The sequence below is a fragment of the Orbicella franksi genome, chromosome 14, assembly GCF_964199315.1.
Source record: "Orbicella franksi chromosome 14, jaOrbFran1.1, whole genome shotgun sequence".
Lineage (NCBI taxonomy): Eukaryota > Metazoa > Cnidaria > Anthozoa > Scleractinia > Merulinidae > Orbicella > Orbicella franksi.
Genome location: NC_138158.1, coordinates 5052203 through 5070831, shown reverse-complemented (window position 1 = coordinate 5070831; position 18629 = coordinate 5052203). Strand labels below are relative to the sequence as shown.

General features: G+C 38.9%; 1 protein-coding gene and 1 pseudogene across 1 annotated transcript in view; both read left to right on the top strand.

Annotated features, from left to right (window-relative positions):
* LOC145468730 (uncharacterized) overlaps positions 1–18629 on the top strand; it is a 181602-nt gene that overhangs the window by 82753 nt on the left and 80220 nt on the right. The window contains exons 54-68 of the mRNA XM_081452434.1: positions 4539–4766; positions 5138–5629; positions 6246–6384; positions 6554–6879; positions 7161–7302; positions 7832–8154; positions 8731–8875; positions 10089–10414; positions 11168–11309; positions 12636–12958; positions 13787–13931; positions 14638–14966; positions 15548–15689; positions 17001–17323; positions 18410–18551. Of these exons, the coding sequence (XP_081308560.1) occupies positions 4539–4766; positions 5138–5629; positions 6246–6384; positions 6554–6879; positions 7161–7302; positions 7832–8154; positions 8731–8875; positions 10089–10414; positions 11168–11309; positions 12636–12958; positions 13787–13931; positions 14638–14966; positions 15548–15689; positions 17001–17323; positions 18410–18551 (3667 nt within the window). The remainder of the gene's footprint in view (positions 1–4538; positions 4767–5137; positions 5630–6245; positions 6385–6553; positions 6880–7160; positions 7303–7831; positions 8155–8730; positions 8876–10088; positions 10415–11167; positions 11310–12635; positions 12959–13786; positions 13932–14637; positions 14967–15547; positions 15690–17000; positions 17324–18409; positions 18552–18629) is intronic.
* Positions 12–1246, top strand: LOC145468129 (neuropeptide SIFamide receptor-like; annotated as a pseudogene).

The following is an 18629-nucleotide window of genomic DNA, read 5'->3' as shown; positions in this document are numbered from 1 at the left end:
TTTCAATATAAGGATGAAAGAAGGAAAGCTTTTAAAACCAGCGAAATTGCATTTCATTTCTAAATAAATTGTGTTAACAGATGTCTTAATTTGTTAAGAATTTTGCTTCCAAAGGGTTAGCTCGACAGAAGACTGAGTTTGAAAAGTAAAGCTGCAGACAATGTTACTAACATCGAATTCAACTATTTCTTTTATTTAACTACACTGAGCCAGCGGAACTGGACATATGTGTTTGTTGATTCGACCCTGAGAGAATATCTAAACTTTGCACATATTTTGTTATTTTACTCGGCAGTTTGTTAGGGAACATCTTCATAATCATCATGGTCTACAGAAAGCGAGACTGCGCAAAACAGTGAACTATTTCATTGTGAACATGGCTGTGTCAGACCTACTGTTTCTACTGAGTGTTATCCCTGTTATAATCACTCCTCTAATGAACAACTCACGGCAGTGGTACGTCAGTGGAATCTTAGGCTCGATTTTTTGCACGTCTTCTAATTTATTGCGTGAAGTTTCCCTCCTTGTTTCTACTCAAAGCTTGGCGTGGATATCAATTGATAGATTTGCTGCCGTGGTTTTTCTAATGAAACTTGGACTTATTTCAACCAAGATTCACACTCTAGCTCTCATTTCGACTTGTATTTTAGCAGGAGTGGAAAACATTCCATGGGTATTAACATCGAAACTTGTAGAAAGTGGTAGTAACACGTTTTGTGTAGTGATGTACAGAGGACCAGTATTTCCTAACCAGGAGGCTATCGCTGCACATACTGGGCATCATGGGACCTTTGTATCTATCGTTCCGTTATTTTTGATAACCGTTTTATATTCTTGGATAGCAGTTACCTTGAAAAGACAGAATGAAGCCCTTGCTGAATCCGCACCAAGTCTGCAACGACATTTACTAAAAAAACGAAGAAAAGCTATTCAAATGGCCGTTGTTATCGTAGTGTTGTTTTACATTTGCATTATTCCTCAAACGTTAGTATATTTCGCGTCCCTTTTGAGACCCTCTCGGGCTTGCACCTTTATGAAACCATCTATCAACTTCATTGCGCATTTTGCGTTGCGCTCGTCTTCCGTTGTCAATCCAACAATTTGTCTGTCATTTGTTGGATGTTATCGTCGTGGATTGAGAAACATTTTGTGTTCTTCTGGCAGAAAATGTAACAATAAGGCGACAAAATGCGAACAAATAACTCTAAAGAGAATAAAACATATTCCTGATGTAAACTGTGGGTGACATTGAAAACCAAGAAGAAACATGTTTTATCATGAAAGTCGTGAGGCGTCAGTGTTTGGCTTACTAAACACGAAATCCCTTGAGGGAGGACGCAACATCTTTATCACTGTTCACGAGTTGTGGAATTTAGAAGACAGGAATAAGACAACTGAACTTTTGAGAACCGAAAACAATGTTATTCCTGTCGTTTTTCACAAGTTTGCCCCAATAGAAAGCTTTCTTGGCTTTTGGATTTTTTTCATGCATGGCATCCATAGCAGGATTCTCTATTAGCCGTCATGCTTCTCTTTTCATAAAGATTTAATTCATAGCTAGCTAGCTTGTTTATATTGTGAAAATAATTATATCTGGGTATTAGTCAGTCTTTTTATCATGTTTTGAGTTGTTTGGCGACTTCTACAGACCTAATAAAGGTCTGTGAATTTTTTAGTTTTAGTGGATACATAGCGTAACTAAAAGGGTTTCTCGACCGGCCACAGAACCTTCTTGGTGATTTAGCTGTAGCCGTAGCCGAAGGTGAAATCAAACCTTTGATAGCTGAAGATCTGGAGTTTTGCTGCTGAATCAATGCAGTGGAAATTGTTAGAAAATTATTTGATATTGGTGTACCTATTTCTGAGGTGTCGACTGCCGACCTTGACAACGTCGGGGCCTCATTAGCACAAGATATATATATCATCTCGAGTTTTGCACTTGAATAAATACATAGGAAATTGCTAGAAAAGTATTTGGTATCGGTGCTTTTGAAGTGTCTGCCGACCCCCTTAATTTAGTGCCTCATAAACCATGACAAGGTCTTGGTACATGTTTGATCTCGAGTTTCGCACTTGAATAAATACAAAAGAAATTGCTAGAAAAATATTTGATATTGGTGCTTTTGAGGTGTCTGCCGACGCAATATGCTCTACGATATTGACGGTCTCAGTAATTTTTATCTTTTGTAGACCAGCTGGTATAAAAATATCAAAAGAAATTAAAAACCTTGCGTCATACTGTGAAATGATGCTTTCCTGTCAATGGGATGACGTGGAGACTGTAATCTACTTAATCGATGTTGATATTGGGACTGAAAAAGAAAAGCCGCCCAGCGAAATTAGATTTCATTTCCGAATAAAATTGCCATGACAAATGTCTTGGTACACTTATAGTTTTTTTGTGGGATGTCTGTGGTATTCCACACCATTGTCATCGGCTTGTGTCTGTTAATGCAAATGAGGTACCCCACTCATGTACCCTTTAAGTACCTATTTTCTTTTAGAGCGTTAGCGCCGACGATTTCATAGACTAAACATTTATACCATGCCACTGACATCCAATACGACCGTTTTAACGAATCCAAACCACACTGCTCTAGGCCATCAGAACTCGACATGTTTGTTTTTTTTTAGTTCGACTGCAGGAGAATTACCAAGCTTTGCTCCAGTTTTGCTTTGGGTAGTTTTCCGATGAATGTCTTCATAATTCTCATCGCAGTCTGAAAACACCGGAAGAAGGAAGTTTCTGGTATAAATATATATCTGGCATGAATATTCTCATGTCCCGTGTTTTTTTTGTTTGTTTGTTTTTTTTCGTAACAGTAAAGTTCCCTTTTCAAGCCTCCACATTATTTTTGGCGGGTAATTGTGCTCACGAGAAGCAAACTATCACTACCATCACTACCTTATTTGGAAAGTCTGTAGAGGAAGCGATCGTACTGTCATGTTGCTCTTCTGTTCGCTAGTTTGAAGAATTATCGACTAAAATTGGGATGAAGTTGTCTGCTGGACCTTAAATTGCGTATGTTGTTGTCGCCAAGACTATCAGAGACCTGTGAGAGCTTTTAAAAGCGCTGGTTGAACTTGCAAAGCGTTCAAAGTCCTATTTGCGATTCAAGGATGATCCATAGGGCTTGAACTCTGGAGAACTCCTGTAACTTGGGACGGCTTTTTCTGTCTCTTTATTGCAACGGTAATGAGTGATCCAAGGTCAAAGAACCAAACCCAGTGGAAGGCTAAGGGAAGCAGTTTTTTATTATGCCGATATCGGAACTTGTGATGGGCAGAGTTTAATTTCACTCGATACTTTTACCAATCGATTGACGTCAGCTTGTACAGCTGAGTTTCTCTCGGATAGGATGGAAGATGGGAGTGTTTTTCAATTTTTAAATTCAACCAAAGTATCTACATCTACAGGAGCCGACTTATTCCGCCATTAGAATGAAGCTTCGGAAGGACATGCACTTCATTTACAAGGAACTTTCTTTTGTAAACAATTGTGCAGGGGTTGTTATCCGTGCCTCGGTGATTTTGAAGATGACTTCTGTTGATCAGGTTGTTGAAACGTCAGTCCCTAGCTCACCCGGACGATCACACAAGACGAACTACTGATGGCCTACTGGCGAAAGAAACAAACTACCAAAAAAAAACCCAAAATAATGTTACACCATAAATTCGTTTTGGCATCAACATGGTTGTGAAAAAGCATTTGTGTTTCGATTCTGTGGTTCTGTTGCATTGTAGATCCCGCTGATGCAATGCGCAATTAAGTTAATCTAATAAGTTTAATCAGAAGCATATAACCCGGCCTGAACAGGGTTATATGTTATTGGTTTAATAATTTGCAAAATGTGAAGGAATATATAATGTGCAAAATGATTCTGAAGCATGTAATACAGTTTATTATTATACATGTATAGACATGAATGGTTTACTGGAGAATACACCACTCGTAAAATTTATACGAAACTACACCCAGGATCTGAGTGGTGTGTTTTCCATATCCTTACTAGTACAGATAATGATGACATCACCCCCCTTTTCATGGTTGGTTGTGCAAACAGCCAGTTTGTCTATATAATAAAGAGAATTACATGGTGGTTGAAAGATATGGATTTAAATTCTCGCTCATTTGTAAAATATTATTTTAACCACTTGAAAATAAAATTCATATCTTTGTGCTGTGAGAAGTTATAATATCTTCTATATATCATCTCTGGTTATATTGTGAGGCAAAAGATTTCCATACAAACCTGAGATGATTGTTTGGTAATTTGCAAACTGTGCAAAATTAATTTTGAATTTGGATAGTGTAGTTAAGCGCCTTAATCTATATCATTGATGCAAATCTTTCAAGATAGAAAACCTTCCCTCTTCCAAGAATTCAATTAATAAAATAGGACTTTTCATCAGTATTCATGGAATGCTGCATCTTTGTGAGGTTGCATGAGACTTGTATATCTGCATGTAGTCTACATTATTTTCTAACATCATTTATATTATAACCCTGACTAGCTTGTTGTGAACTATTTCTCCAGTATTTCACAGGAAACAGAGATCAGAACAGTATTGTCCAACATGGTCTCTACCCACGGATTAAGGCGTATACCATCCGTGTTCACCCATGGGGATGGTACAGGCATATCTCCATGAGAGTGGAGTTCTATGGATGTGCAGAGGGTGAGTGTGATCACTTTTCAAGGGGACTCAAGCACAAGCATCTTTATTATGGGATTGATGGGATGCCTGCCACAAAATTCATGGCTTGAAGACTGTATTTTGGTACCATTTTCCTTGTCAGATTTATTTAATTTTTCACAATTTGCAAATTATTATGGTACTTGTTATGGTATCTTTTCACTGTAAAGCCCTTACTATTAAAAACAACATGTAGCTGCCAGTTAATATAATTGAAATTTCAGTGACAGTGAAAACTTCAAGGAGCTATGTCATGTTGATAAAATAAAAATAAACTGCAAAGGACTTAACATATTGAGTCATGATGCCCTAAATTATGCAATCATAATTTTTTTTTTTTGGTTCTTGTAAATCAGTTGGCAAGAATGATTCCCAGTGGAGTACTTGACCCATACCTGGGTATAGGGGTGCCAACAAGGGTTTGAAATCCTGACCCTAATACACTATAGACCCTACCCCATGTAGGATAACACCCTCTATTTTAAGACCCTGTTTAGGACTTCACCATAATGGTTACCTTCCATCAATGACCAGTGGATTCTGCCTCAAATTGGCATTTGTTATAAGGTTTACTATTGTTAATATAGAAGTTAGTAAGAGTTCTAATGAGTGCAATTTTTCTTCAGATCGTTGTGCCATGCCGCTTGGTTTGGAAGACAAGCGTGTACCAAATGGTCACCTCACTGCCTCCACTTACTATAACCATCACCTTTCACCCTGGCATGGTCGACTGAACCACCGCTGGTCATGGAGTGTGCGGCTCAGAAGAGTAGGACAATGGTTTCAAGTGAACTTTGTAGAGTTGATGCGCATTAAAGGCGTGGCCACTCAGGGACGGCAGGATGCAAATCAGTGGGTGAGAAGTTACACAGTCAAGTACAGCATAGATGGAATGAACTTTGTGCCCTACAAGGAAAATCGTCGTGTGAAGGTAGGTGTTGAGCTGGTCAATGTAAGAGTTGAAATAAAATTCTGTACAATTCATGTGCATACTGTATGGATTCTGGTATAAGTGTTGTCTTTTACTTGGTAGACATGACACTCTATTTCTCAGATGTTAAGTCCTAGTTAGTAAGCAACTTTGAGGATTTTTTCAAGGATCCTAAACCTAGATAGTCTCGATTAATTACATGGTAATAAAGTAGTACTTTAATGTTTTTATGGAAGGATTTGATGAGGATCTAAAAAAGATTGTCAATCTAAGCAAGGATCCCATGTATCCCATGGGCAGTAAATTAAAGATCATTAATGTTCGACATCCTTGACTTTGTCAATTACATAATTATATGTCCTTGTAGGTGTAGTTAGTGTACATGTACTTGAAAATCCTTGAAAATGTTTGTCAAAAGTGTTAAAGATTTAATATCAACTTTCTGGAAGATCTTTTATGTCCAGTTTTTTTAATAACCCCCTTTGTTAGATCTCTGAAATTGCATTGTCAAGATGTAACAGTGGCTCATTTTGCGCATTTGCTTGATGTTTGTGTACTACACCCTCGAGTCAATGATTGCATGATTTCTGAAGTTCTACAACCTCTTTCTCTGTAGCTTTTCAATGCTAACACGGACCGTCACTCAGTAGTTTATCACCAGTTCATGAGACCGTTCACTGCCATTTATGTGCGGATATATCCAAGATCTTGGTACAGCTGGATATCAATGAGGGCTGAAATTTTTGGTTGTTCAGGTATTATTTCTGAATGAATTTTAAGAATGTCTTTAAGTTTTTGGGCTTTATGTTTTTGATCTTCCGTTATTTGAATTCTTGATTTCGTTTTAAAAGCACCTGTTGCCAAATTATTAGTTCAGAATTATAATACCTGTAACTTTCATTGCTATTACTTTACCCATTCCAGTGTCACTGTGTAACCGCGCCCTGGGACTGCAAAATGGCCGAATCCGTAACAGCCAGATCACTGCATCCTCAGAAGTAAACCGTTACCATACTGCTTGGCTTGGTAGACTAAAACGAGTGAAGGCTGGTCGTTACATAGGAGCCTGGTGTCCCAAGCACAGGAACCACAATCAGTGGTTCAAAGTGGACTTCCGTCGGCTAATGAAAATAACCAAAATAGCCACACAGGGAAGACATGATGCCGGTCATTGGGTCACATCATACTATTTGTCATCAAGTGTGGACAATGTACATTGGGCAATATATCGCTTCAGAAGTGCAAATCAGGTATTCAGTCGTACCTCTACAATAGTTTGTTCATCAGCAATGACAACCCCAAAGTTTTCATTTTTTCCTCAAGTTTTTTCACACATATTTACTTGAAGTGTTGCTTCTTGGCGTCACATGGCAAGACCCACGCAAATCCAAGAAGCACCCATATCCACTTCAAGAAACGTCACTGAGAAAAACAAAGTGGGTTACAGTTGTTGTACGTTTATCCATATTTTTGGTAGTATGGTATATTATAAAGGGTTAATTTTGTTATTTGTCTCTTTATTTTCAAATAGCTCTTCCAAGCAAATCGTGATCAAAACAGCATTGTGACCAATGCAATTAATCCATCTATCAGAGCGCGCTATGTGCGTCTTAATCCGCGTGGCTGGCGTGGTTTTCCATGCTTGAGGGCAGAATTTTATGGATGCCCAGTTGGTAGGTAGTCGTTTAAACGAAAAAAAAATATTTAATAGAAAATTGTCTTAATTTTTGGCATCGTAATTGGAAGGTCTAGACGAGCTTGTCTGCTTTCATGTTCACCAGTATGTCTGCATGCATGATACAGTGTAGTTAATAACTTTGTCTCTTAAATTGGGGGCAGCATTGTGTAGTGGTTAAGGGCGCGTGATTTGTGAAAAAGAGGTCTAGATTTCAATTAAATCCTCCTCCCTGCCGCCAGATGGATTTGTGTTGGTGGTCCCAGATTCAACTCCTCCAAATTTTGTAAATAGGCAAGTGGTCAGCTTCACACCAGTTGGGATTTTTAACAAGTTTCTGTTCAATTTACAATATTTGTTTGTTTTTTCAGTGTCCCAACAAGTACTGACAGTAGCGCTAAACACTTCAACACTTAATCGTTGGATGTTGGCCACTATTGAACTTTTTCCACTTTCACTTCAACACTTGAATAAACTGATTTATTTTATTTCAATTATTTATTTAAATCTTATTTTTATTCTCAAAGATCGATGTGACGTTCCACTTGGAATCCAAGATGGCCGCATCACAAGATCCATGTTCACTGCCTCATCCATGCACAACCACTATTACGGTCCTTGGAGTGCCAGACTGCAGGCGCAGAACCGAGGTTCTACCCGAGGGGGCTGGCTTGCCAAATACCGCAACACCCATCAGTGGCTGCAGATTGACTTAGGAGTAATTTCCGTTGTGAAGCGAATTGCTACCCAGGGTCGGTATGATGCGAACCAGTGGGTTACATCATATACTGTTTCCTACGGCAACAATGGAGTCAGATTTTTCCCTTACAAGCAGGCGAGAAGAACCAAGGTAAGGCAATTGCATTTCTTTAAAGCACGCACTTCTGGACTGGAACAGAAAATTAATATTTTATTTTATATTTTATAGTGTAATTGAAGCTCCAGTCGTAACATTCTGGAAATTGTTGTCAAACAATGGCATAGAAAGTTAATAGAGACTTAACGCAAAAAAAATGACGGCAACGACAGTGACAACATCGCCAAATAAAAGGCCTAATGAACGGAACAACGGATCTTCAAATGCGCTTTTGTACATTTTGAAACAGTCCTTTGCAAACTGAACAACTTGAAGTGACCAATTTCCAAGTTGTTTGGAGAATGTGGCCACTATCATAATGGCTAATTTTTGTTTTCGTATTTCTATCTGGAACTGAATAAATTCTTAGCATATTCGGCAAGGCCAAGTCTATACAGGCGGAAACAGTGAATAAATCGAGTGAACTGCAAATTTCTGAAGTAAAATATAAATATTTTTTCTAAAACAGCTGTAGGTGTCATGATGGCCATTGCTGTCGCATGCACATAAAGTCCGTAATAAATATTTCTTTCTTTCTTTGCTGACTGTTCTTCTGCATTGTACTTATAGCTCTTCCAAGGAAACACTGAGCGGTACTTTGTTGTAGTGCACAGATTACGCCCAGCCATCAAAGCCCGATATGTACGTATTAATCCCAAATCATGGTACGGACACCATATTGCCCTGAGGGTTGAGCTGTATGGCTGCAGACTGGGTAAGCCGTAACCTGACTATCACACACGGTTTTGGTTTTCTGAAATTAGTCATGTCACTAAGGCCCCGACCATACTAATGTGTTTTCGTTTGAAAATGCATACTTTTTGATGTGTTTTCGCCTATCGTTCACACTAAAACGAACGAAAACGTTGATGAAAACGGAGGATTTCAAAAACGGTTTCAAAAGTGGAGCCTTTTGAAAATGCATCGTTTTGAAATGCTCCATTTCTAGTGTTGATAGGTGAAAACGGAGGCTTTTGAGAACAGGGCCGAAGATAGCGTCATATAGTGTCGTTTCCTTCAGCGTTTTCGGTCGTTTTAGAGTGGAAGACAGGTGAAAACGCATTAAAAGGTATGCGTTTTCATACAGGAACGCATTAGTGTGGACAGATGAAAATCAACCAAACACTCAAGTGTGGGCAAAAATATTTTGCTTTGTTTTCGCTGAGACGAAAACAGATAATTTTAAAAACTCATTAGTGTGGTCAGGGCCTATAATGTGGATCAAAACATCGTGGTGTCAAACAAAATAACATTTGGCTGATTTTACACATGCTGTTTTTTTTTTCAATCTAACTAGCCTCCAGCGAAAGGCTTTGGCAAAAACGTTGTTGCAATATGTCCATTATTAAACCTTTATCTAGATGTATTGTATGCTGTTAACTCTGGCAGATGAGCCGTACCTTTTTACTCAAAATTTCCGTAACAAATCGAGGATGTGACTTATCTGCAATAAATACCAGAGAATGATCAAACATATGTGTAGGTCGATAGACATGATGTCCATACAATTACAAAACTAAAGTTTTAGGTGAGGGTTTGAAGTATTCTCTGTTTTCAATGTTAGTTAGTTAGTTTACGCGAGTCTTCAATGAAAAAAACCGAATGTTCGTGTAAATATTACGACTTCTTTTTTCATTTACTTGATTTCATTCCAAAGACGTTTTTTCAAAAAATTTGAGTTTCCAAGCTCGGGAAGTGGCTTATCCGCGAGTGCAGCTCATCCGTCGGTGTACTTCAGGCTTTTTGATTTGGAACAGCAGCCTACCCATTGCCCGTTAAGTTAAACGTTGAGTTTTCATCAGTGCTTTTAGTTTTGCGCCAAAATATTCCTACAATTCCAGTACTAAAACAGCTAATGATTGTACTTGCAAGTTTTCTTTCTCATACTGACAGTTCTTTTCAAATTGGTTTTTCAAATGTACATTTAGGACACTTGTGTAACCGGCCAATGGGACTACAGAATAACCGATTGAAAAATCACCAAATGACGTCATCATCTCGATGGGATAACTTCCATGGACCCTACAGGGCACGACTCAATATTCATCGCCACGGACGTCACATAGGAGCTTGGTCATCTCAGTACAATAATCGATACCAGTGGATACAAGTTGACTTCAGTAGACCAGCAAAAATTATCAGGATTTGCACACAAGGGCGACAAGACACGAATCAGTGGGTTACACAGTACTTTGTGATGCACAGCTTGACTGCTGTTAATTTTGTACCTTACCAGGAAAGAAACAACATCAAGGTAATCTGGCGCACATCTTAAATTACAAGGCGTTGGCTTGGCTCCGCTGATTTCCTTTTCGTAAACCGTCGATGCCATTTTTAAAGGTCAATGCCATAACTGGTAACCAAGCTTTTCGGAATGGAGGATGCTATTCCTGATATAGTTTAGGTCGAAACTGGTTATAATTTGGTGATAGACTAATACGTACGAGTTCACCAAATGCTCGATTGTTCACATTCACACCTGTTTGTTTGCGGTTAGCTTTTATTTGTTGGTTAGGGGAGTACCATAAGTAAAACAGACTAAGAAAGTCACGTTTTATAATTCGATTTTGCGGGGATTTGTCGGTTCAACCTGGTGGTGTAGTGGTAAGAGATGAATGTTAGTTTGCGAGTGGTTCTAAGTTCAATACTGGGTGGTTTTCGGGCTCATCGGGAGCCTGTTCGCAGGCTACTTATAACTTTTAATTTTTTTTTTCTTTCATTTAGTAGAAAAGAATTAATTGGTAGTTAAAAAATTACTAAGTGTCACGAAAATGGCAACGACCATTTACCAAAGGGAAAAGTGCTTCGGCTCCATTTTCGCCACGCTCTTAGGTCCGATCTAAGTTCCTCCTTGAGAAGAGACTGCGTTTATGAGAGAAGTGAGGGCTCCTTTTTCAAACAGTGGCCGGTAATCACGCTTAGACATCAATTGGCTTGACTTGGTCAGCCCTTAAAAAGTGAATTTACATATACATGCATGTTGATTGCCTTTTTTTGCTCTCTTTAGTATTTTTCAGGCAACCGTGATCAGAATACAATTGTCTGTCATGCATTCATCCCTGCGCTCAGATGTCGCTATGTCCGAGTCCGTCCATGGGGATGGTACAGACATATCTCCATGAGATTAGAGTTCTATGGTTGTCTAACAGGTACAAGCCTAGGAGAGCCGATTTTTCCACGCGGGTGTTTCAAAAACTAAGACCTAAGACCCTCTGCGAATCTCAAAAACTGAGACCTAAGACCCCCGCCCAATCTCAAAATCTAAGTTCTAAACTAAGACGTTATGTTAATGTTGAAAAAAAAATCCTATTGTAGGTACGTTTATCGTAAGTATTGTATTTAAGTGATTTATTGTAATTAAGATGTTATAGGTATATTTATTGTAATAAAAATGTTGGAAAAAAAAAGACGGAGGGGGTCTTAGGGCTTAGTTTGTAAGATTTGGAGGAGGTCTTAGGTCTTAGATCTTAGGTCTTAGTTTTTGAGACACACCTTTTCACACTTTTCACACTTTGCCGCTCGAATTGCGACCAGTACACACAAATATGATCACATCACACCAGTTTTAAAAGAGCTTAAATGGCTACCAGTCGCGACTCAGTTATATTTCAGGAGCGCTATCATGGCCTACAAATGTCTAACATCTCGTGTGCCGGAGTATCTGTCTTCCCAGTTCAGTAAGCGAGGAGAAATAAGCGGACGTGCCACAAGAAGTTCACAAATGCTGAACATTCCTCTTTTTAAGTCTGCCAGTGGTCAGAGAACGTTCTACTACAGAACAGTCAGTATCTGGAACTCCATGGATAGCTCTCTAAAAACTCTCGAGAAAGTATCTGCTTTTAAGTTTTATCTTAAACGTCAACTTATTAAGGATTTTATAGATTCCTAATTCTAGTTAATTAATCTTAATGAATCTTAGAGTTTTTAAGTAGTTTTAAATTATTATTGTATTGTCTTTGAAAAGCCTCTAAAGGGAAAGTCAATAAAGTATGTATGTATGTATGTATGTAGTAGTTTTCTTGGCAAGCCCATTAGTCCTAAACTTTTCACTTTCAGCATTGCAGTTCTCTTGGTAAATTATTTTAATCACTCCTTGATGAAAATTATTTTTTCCATTTAGATAATCAGCATCTTTAGTCTCTAACATCTGCTGAAAAAAGCGATTCCATGTGGTTGTGCCGCTGTTCAGTAATAGATCACAGATGACGTCAAAATGTGGTAAAAACAAAACAGTGCCACACGAGCTATTAGGCAAGTGTTTCGATGATGCTCGTACTACATTTTGACGTCCTCTGTGATCTATTACTGAACAGACGCACGAATTTCTTATGGAAAAGGGTTTCTAATTTGACAGGAGAAAACACTATTAGTTTTAGTGCTTGGGTTTTTTGATAGACCATTGCACTAAACCTTTGCAAAATCTTATATTTCTTACTACTGTACTTGAAATCATTCTTTAATTTTTGCTTTTGCAGACAGATGTACCATGCCTCTTGGTATGGAAGATCGTCGTATCTTGTCGGGTCATCTTCGAGCCTCATCGTCATACAACCATAAGCACGGACCTGACCGAGCACGTCTTAATATCTGGGCCGGTCATGGAAGAACCGGGGCCTGGGTGGCAAAGTATCGAAATCCCAGTCAGTGGCTGGAGATAGACCTAAGGCGGATAAGTCTCATCAAAGGAATCGCTACACAAGGAAGAAGAGAAGCCCACCAGTGGGTGAAAAGTTATACTCTGTCTTATAGTGTGAAAGGTCTGCGCTTCAGACCATATGTAGCTTATGGCAGGATTAAGGTGAGTTGGTGCATTAAATTGCTTAGAACAGTTTTCAACTGATTGTTAGAGCAATTTTCAATTGAGTGTCGAAAGTAATCAGAGAATTAGTTTGGTTTTGGTTTTGGTTTACTACGGTTTGAGATTAGCTAAGTAGTCTAATTGGTAATTGATGGTTTGGTTTTGGTTTTACGACACTCAATTGAAAACCACTCTAATGGAGCGTGTAAGACCAAAACCAAAGCAATCACTCTAGCCAATCACGAAGGAAACAGACAATACGGCGAACCAATCAAAGAGCTTATGCGAAGCGCGGGAAAACGAGTAAGAGCGAGTCACTTCTGATTGGATGAAAAAGTGGCGTGCGTTTTGTTAAGCCAATCGTGTAGCATAGTTGATGCAAAATCAATAACTTTTCGACACTCAGTTGCAAACCATTCTAAAGCATATAATCAGTTTATTTCTCCCACTGTATAACATATTAAGTGTTATGCTTTTTGCACTTCTGTTTTTGTTTTGGTTTATACGATAGCGAGGTTTCACCGCACGCAACGCATCCTGGCCAAAACTGGGTCTGTAACTATGAACATTTACGCTTCATCCAAATGTTGTCATATGTATTTCCAACAGTTTTTAACCAAATCTCAACAGACAGCTGCAGTGCTTTCATTTCTAGTTCATTTAGCAGGTCATTGCACTGGTATATATATATCACACAGGTTTTGACTTGGAATCTCATTGAAGTCCTTGCATTGACTTTTTTGTAGAAGTTCTTTGCTACAGTAATCTGTAGAGATATTCAGAGTGCTTGAAATATTAGCAACTGAAGATTGTCGGTTTTTTCGTCAGGTTTTCCGTGGAAACTATGATATCTACAACACAGTTTCTTTCAAGATAATTCCACCAATTAGGGCACGGTATCTACGTATTCATCCCAAAACTTGGCGCAGCTACATTGCCATGCGCGTGGAGCTGTATGGATGTCGATATAAGGGTGAGTTCAAAAGCAAGAAAACGTACAAGTGTTTATATGGCCTCATTTTACGATAAGCCATTTCCAAGTTACCTTTTGCCTCTCTTTCAAAACGAGTCTTCCAGTAACACCGTTTAATGAAAATGTGTTTTCCCAACACGTTTATCAATATTCTCATGCAAATCAAACTCATTTTCAGCTGAACGTTTTGCCTGGGAACTCGTTTTGAAACAGAGGCATAGGTAGGTCGAAAATGACCTATCGGATTATGGGTTCGCGAGTTGTAGATTGGTTGAAATCTACTGATCCTTCAAACTTAAACAAAAAGGCAGGTTATCGTTTTTATTACTGAAATAACGATATAAATATATCGGTCACGCCACGCTTGCATTTCATTCACGATTTATCGAGCGGAGTTTTTGAACGAAAAACGTCTTCATTCAATATTTCTCTGTCATTCTCTGGGGTCGCCCCGACTAGTATATTTAATTATATAAGTCCTCTTCACTGTAAATTAAAAGTGCAAAGAAACGGCGACCTTTTATTAATAACCGTACACAGCTAGACTACTCACTATCTACAACAGAATAGATAGTGAATAGCAAAATTGATAGAAAGCAGTAGATTTATACTTAAATCCACCAGACTGTTCCGCAACTCAGGCTAGTTATGTCTATATGTGCTATTGGCTGCGAGAAGTCAACATCTTTTTCAATTATTTTCTTAGAGCGATTCTATGACCATGTTCTCGGCATTCAAAGTGGAAAAATAAAGAATGCTGCCATGACTGCCTCCTCACAGTGGGACAAATTCCACGCTCCATTCCGTGCCCGACTGCACATGCCACGGCAAGGCCGCTACATTGGCTCATGGTCTGCGCGCCACAACAACCATAACCAGTGGCTGAAGATCTTCTTAGGAAGGACATATAGGGTCACAGGTATTGCAACACAAGGACGGCACGATGCAGACCAATGGGTGACGGCTTATTATGTTTACTACAGTCAAGATGGAGTGCACATGTCCAGAGTCACATATTGGTGGGACCACATACGGGTAAGAAGTTTCTGTTTTGATATATTACTTGTTGAATGACTCATGAAAATTTGGCAGGTCCCAAAAGTTATTGTGCTGCTGAAGTCTCTCTGAAATTTACCAAATGTTTGTATTCTAAGATTCCGTCTGCCTAGCTTGCCATACACCAGCAGCATTCTCCTCAAAACAGATGTTTTTTAAGGAAATTAATTGCAGTATAATAAGCCCTACAGTATTTTAGTCAATTCTGGATGCAAACTGGGTTGGTTGGAAGATTTTAGTAAGCCTCTATATTGTCAAAGTATATGGAAATTTTGGAAGCTATGGGCCCCTAAAATTTAAGAACAAATGATGGATTAAAATATCATTAATCAGAATTGTTTATGAAAATAACAACTTGTCTTATTTGCAACAAGAAAGTATCTTTTGGAGTACGTTGTATATTTGGCACTCTGAAAACACTCAAATTGAATGGCACTTAGTATTTCTTTTAGTTTGAAACTCCTAATAAAGTCTTGAGAACAAGTGAAGAATTTTTTTTGCCTATCGCACCTCCATTAATTTGCTCCACCGCTAACTATTTTACCTTTTCTTTTATTTAGACTTTCAAAGGAAATTACGATCGAAATGGTGTTCAGACTCATCCATTTAACCCTCCCTTCCCAGCACGATTTGTATTAATAGTCCCACGTGGCTGGCACCGACATATCTCTATGAGAGTTGAGCTGTTTGGTGGGCTATGGAGTAAGTAAAATTATTATACCTCCTAGTTATTACGCGCGCTGTGATTGGTCAGTTTAAAGGGCGATGTATAGTCAACTGTACGGCCTCCTAAAATCTGAATTTGTTCCTGAACTCGTCAAATACACATCGCGATACTAGTAATAAATATCTTACTAACCTCATCTTCTCTCGGTCTGCGCTGGAAGGAAGTTGCGGATCCTTGTTTATTTTTTCTCCTCGGTATGCAATTTTTTTAGACCAGACCTTAAAGACGCTCCGTCACGGTTTGCGTATCGTGAACATTTTACCCTAAATTTTCATCATTTGTAATCCGTGTTAATCTTCTCCATCCTTAATTATCCTTGTTCCTGTATGGTTTATTACTATCTCTTTGGTGTTTTTCTATCTTAGTAAACTAGTATTTTCAGGTTTCCTTCAATTTAAAAGTAATTTTGTACGTGGCCAAAAAACTCAAAATACCGTGAATGAGCTCCTTTAAACTAGTTTAGTGAGAGGTATCTATTTCTAACTTGACATAAATGTGACATTCAGATATCTTGAGCAAATACTGAACATGGCATCTTAAGAATAACTGTAAGTTGTGTGACAGTCATAATTTAAGAACAAACTCTTTTGACAGAATGCAGTGCGACGAAAGATTGCAAGATTGCTAAGTCTAATAATTTGTTCAATAACAAAATGTATCAGGGGTCGAAATGTCCGTGAGAGCCTTTGTTAGTTAGACTACGAGTAGTCTCTCTTTCGCTTAGTCTGTCGTGGGTGACGCGAAAGAAAACGTCGCGGAAAAAATGGTCGCGCGAAATTTCGTACTGCCTTACCCTCGAAGGAAACTGGGAGTTTTAGCAATGACGACGGCGACGCCGAGGACTACGCCCTGTATAAAATGTATTTGTATTTTACCTTTGAATGTCCCAACTGTGTAAATCTGTTCAGTACGCCTATCGGTCTAAAATCTTGCCCAGGCTAAACATGTACCGACAGCGTTCAGTTCCAAAAGAAGATACAAATAATTAACCATTGCGGTTCGCGTTCTCTAAAATACGGAGTAGTTGGTCATTTCACGTTGTTGTTTTGCAGAGGACCGGACGGCAAAGAAATTTACCAAGATTCAAAACGCACGTGCACAACCATTGTTCATTAAATCTCTGTTTGGTGACGCTCTCGTTGCCGTCGCCGTCGTGGTTTGCTAAAGCTCCCTATTAGCGAAAGAGGGACTACCCGTAGTCTATTGTTAGCAGAAACGTCATGGTACATTATTTGGCATTACTAATTCTTGACCATGGCTGTTTTGTTTTTGTTCTTCTAATTAAGGTAAGTGTGATATTCCTCTTGGAGTGGAAAATCATGGCGTCCCTAGCCAACTCATCACTGCCTCCTCGTATTACAACTTCTGGGGTGCACCAAGAAATGCTAGACTACGCCAGCGGCGTGTTGGACGATCAGGAGGGTCATGGTATGTCAAACGAAATGACAAACGCCAGTGGCTGAAGATCGACTTTGGTGGACTCACTCGTGTGTGGCGAATTGCCACTCAAGGTCGACAGAATGCAGACCAGTGGGTCACAAGTTACTATGTGTCCTACAGTGTTAAGGGATTCCGTTTTGTGACCTACAAAGAGTACGGAAGGACAAAGGTTGGTGTGAATTTTGTTGATAAAGCGGTTTTCAATTGAGCGTCGAAAGTAATTGGTTTTGCATTAACTACGCTGGACGATTGGCTTAAAAAACTCGCACCACTTTTTCATCGAATCAGAAGTAAAACCAACACCAATCTTGACTCACTCGCACGCGTTTCTTCCGCGCTTTGTGTCAGCTACATGTAATTGCTTCGAGTTTTGATTGGTTCACTGTATTGTATGATTGGCTAGAGTGATTACTTTGATTTTGATTTTACGACAATCAAATGAAAACCGCCTTAATAGAGCGGTTTTCAGTCGAGTGTCGTGAAACCAAAATCAAACCAATTACTTACCAGTTAGACTACTCAGTCAATCTCAAACCGTAGTAAAACCAAAAACAGAACCAAAGTAATTGGCTGATTACTTTCGACACTCAGTTGAAAACCGTCCTATTCATCGTACAAAATTCAACAACACAAAGAGTAAAGGAAATCATAGGGATTAAATTGCATCACCAAATTCACAAGAGAATTTATCTCAGAACAGAACGAGATTGCGGGAAGTGGACCTATATACCCCACAGAGATTGGAGGGAGATAAGTCAGGTCAAGTTACCAAATTCTCAGAACTACAATGTATCATCACTTGAACTAAAGAAATGTAGTACATTGTATGGTGATCAGTAAGGAGACTTTATTACTCGATCAGAGACAGCTAGGAGGACTTTTTAAATTGCACGACGCAATTCTCCCTCTATCCTGCGGATGTTAATTTTGATTTTTTCAGAGAGTAGGGGGAGGGGGGGGGGTATATCCTATACTAGTGTTCAGTGTAGAGTGTTGTACAAGGTAGTGATAGAGATGAGGCTCTTGGGTTAAATGAAGTGTTTCACACTCGTGGCTAGCAGCCATGTAAATTTATGGAAACAAAAAAGTACTGCATAAGAAAAGAATTGAACTCCCACAGGATTGGTTTGGTACACCAACATGGCCGCCTTGTCATGGTTTTTGGACACGAATATGGCTGCTGTGGCGTCATGCGAAAACGCTCTATACAAGAAGGATGGCAAACTAGTTGATTTATTGTATGTTTATCTGTCAGATTTTCCCAGGTAACTATGATCGACACATTGTTGTGAGGCACCGATTCATGCGACCACTGGCTGGTCGTTACTTCAAGATACATCCTGTCACCTGGCGTAGCTGGATTGCCATGAGAGTTGAGCTTTATGGCTGTGTCATTGGTATGTAGACGTATTTATTATTATTTATTAATTATTTATTTTTAATTTTTTTATTTTTATTAAGAGGGAGTCTTTTTG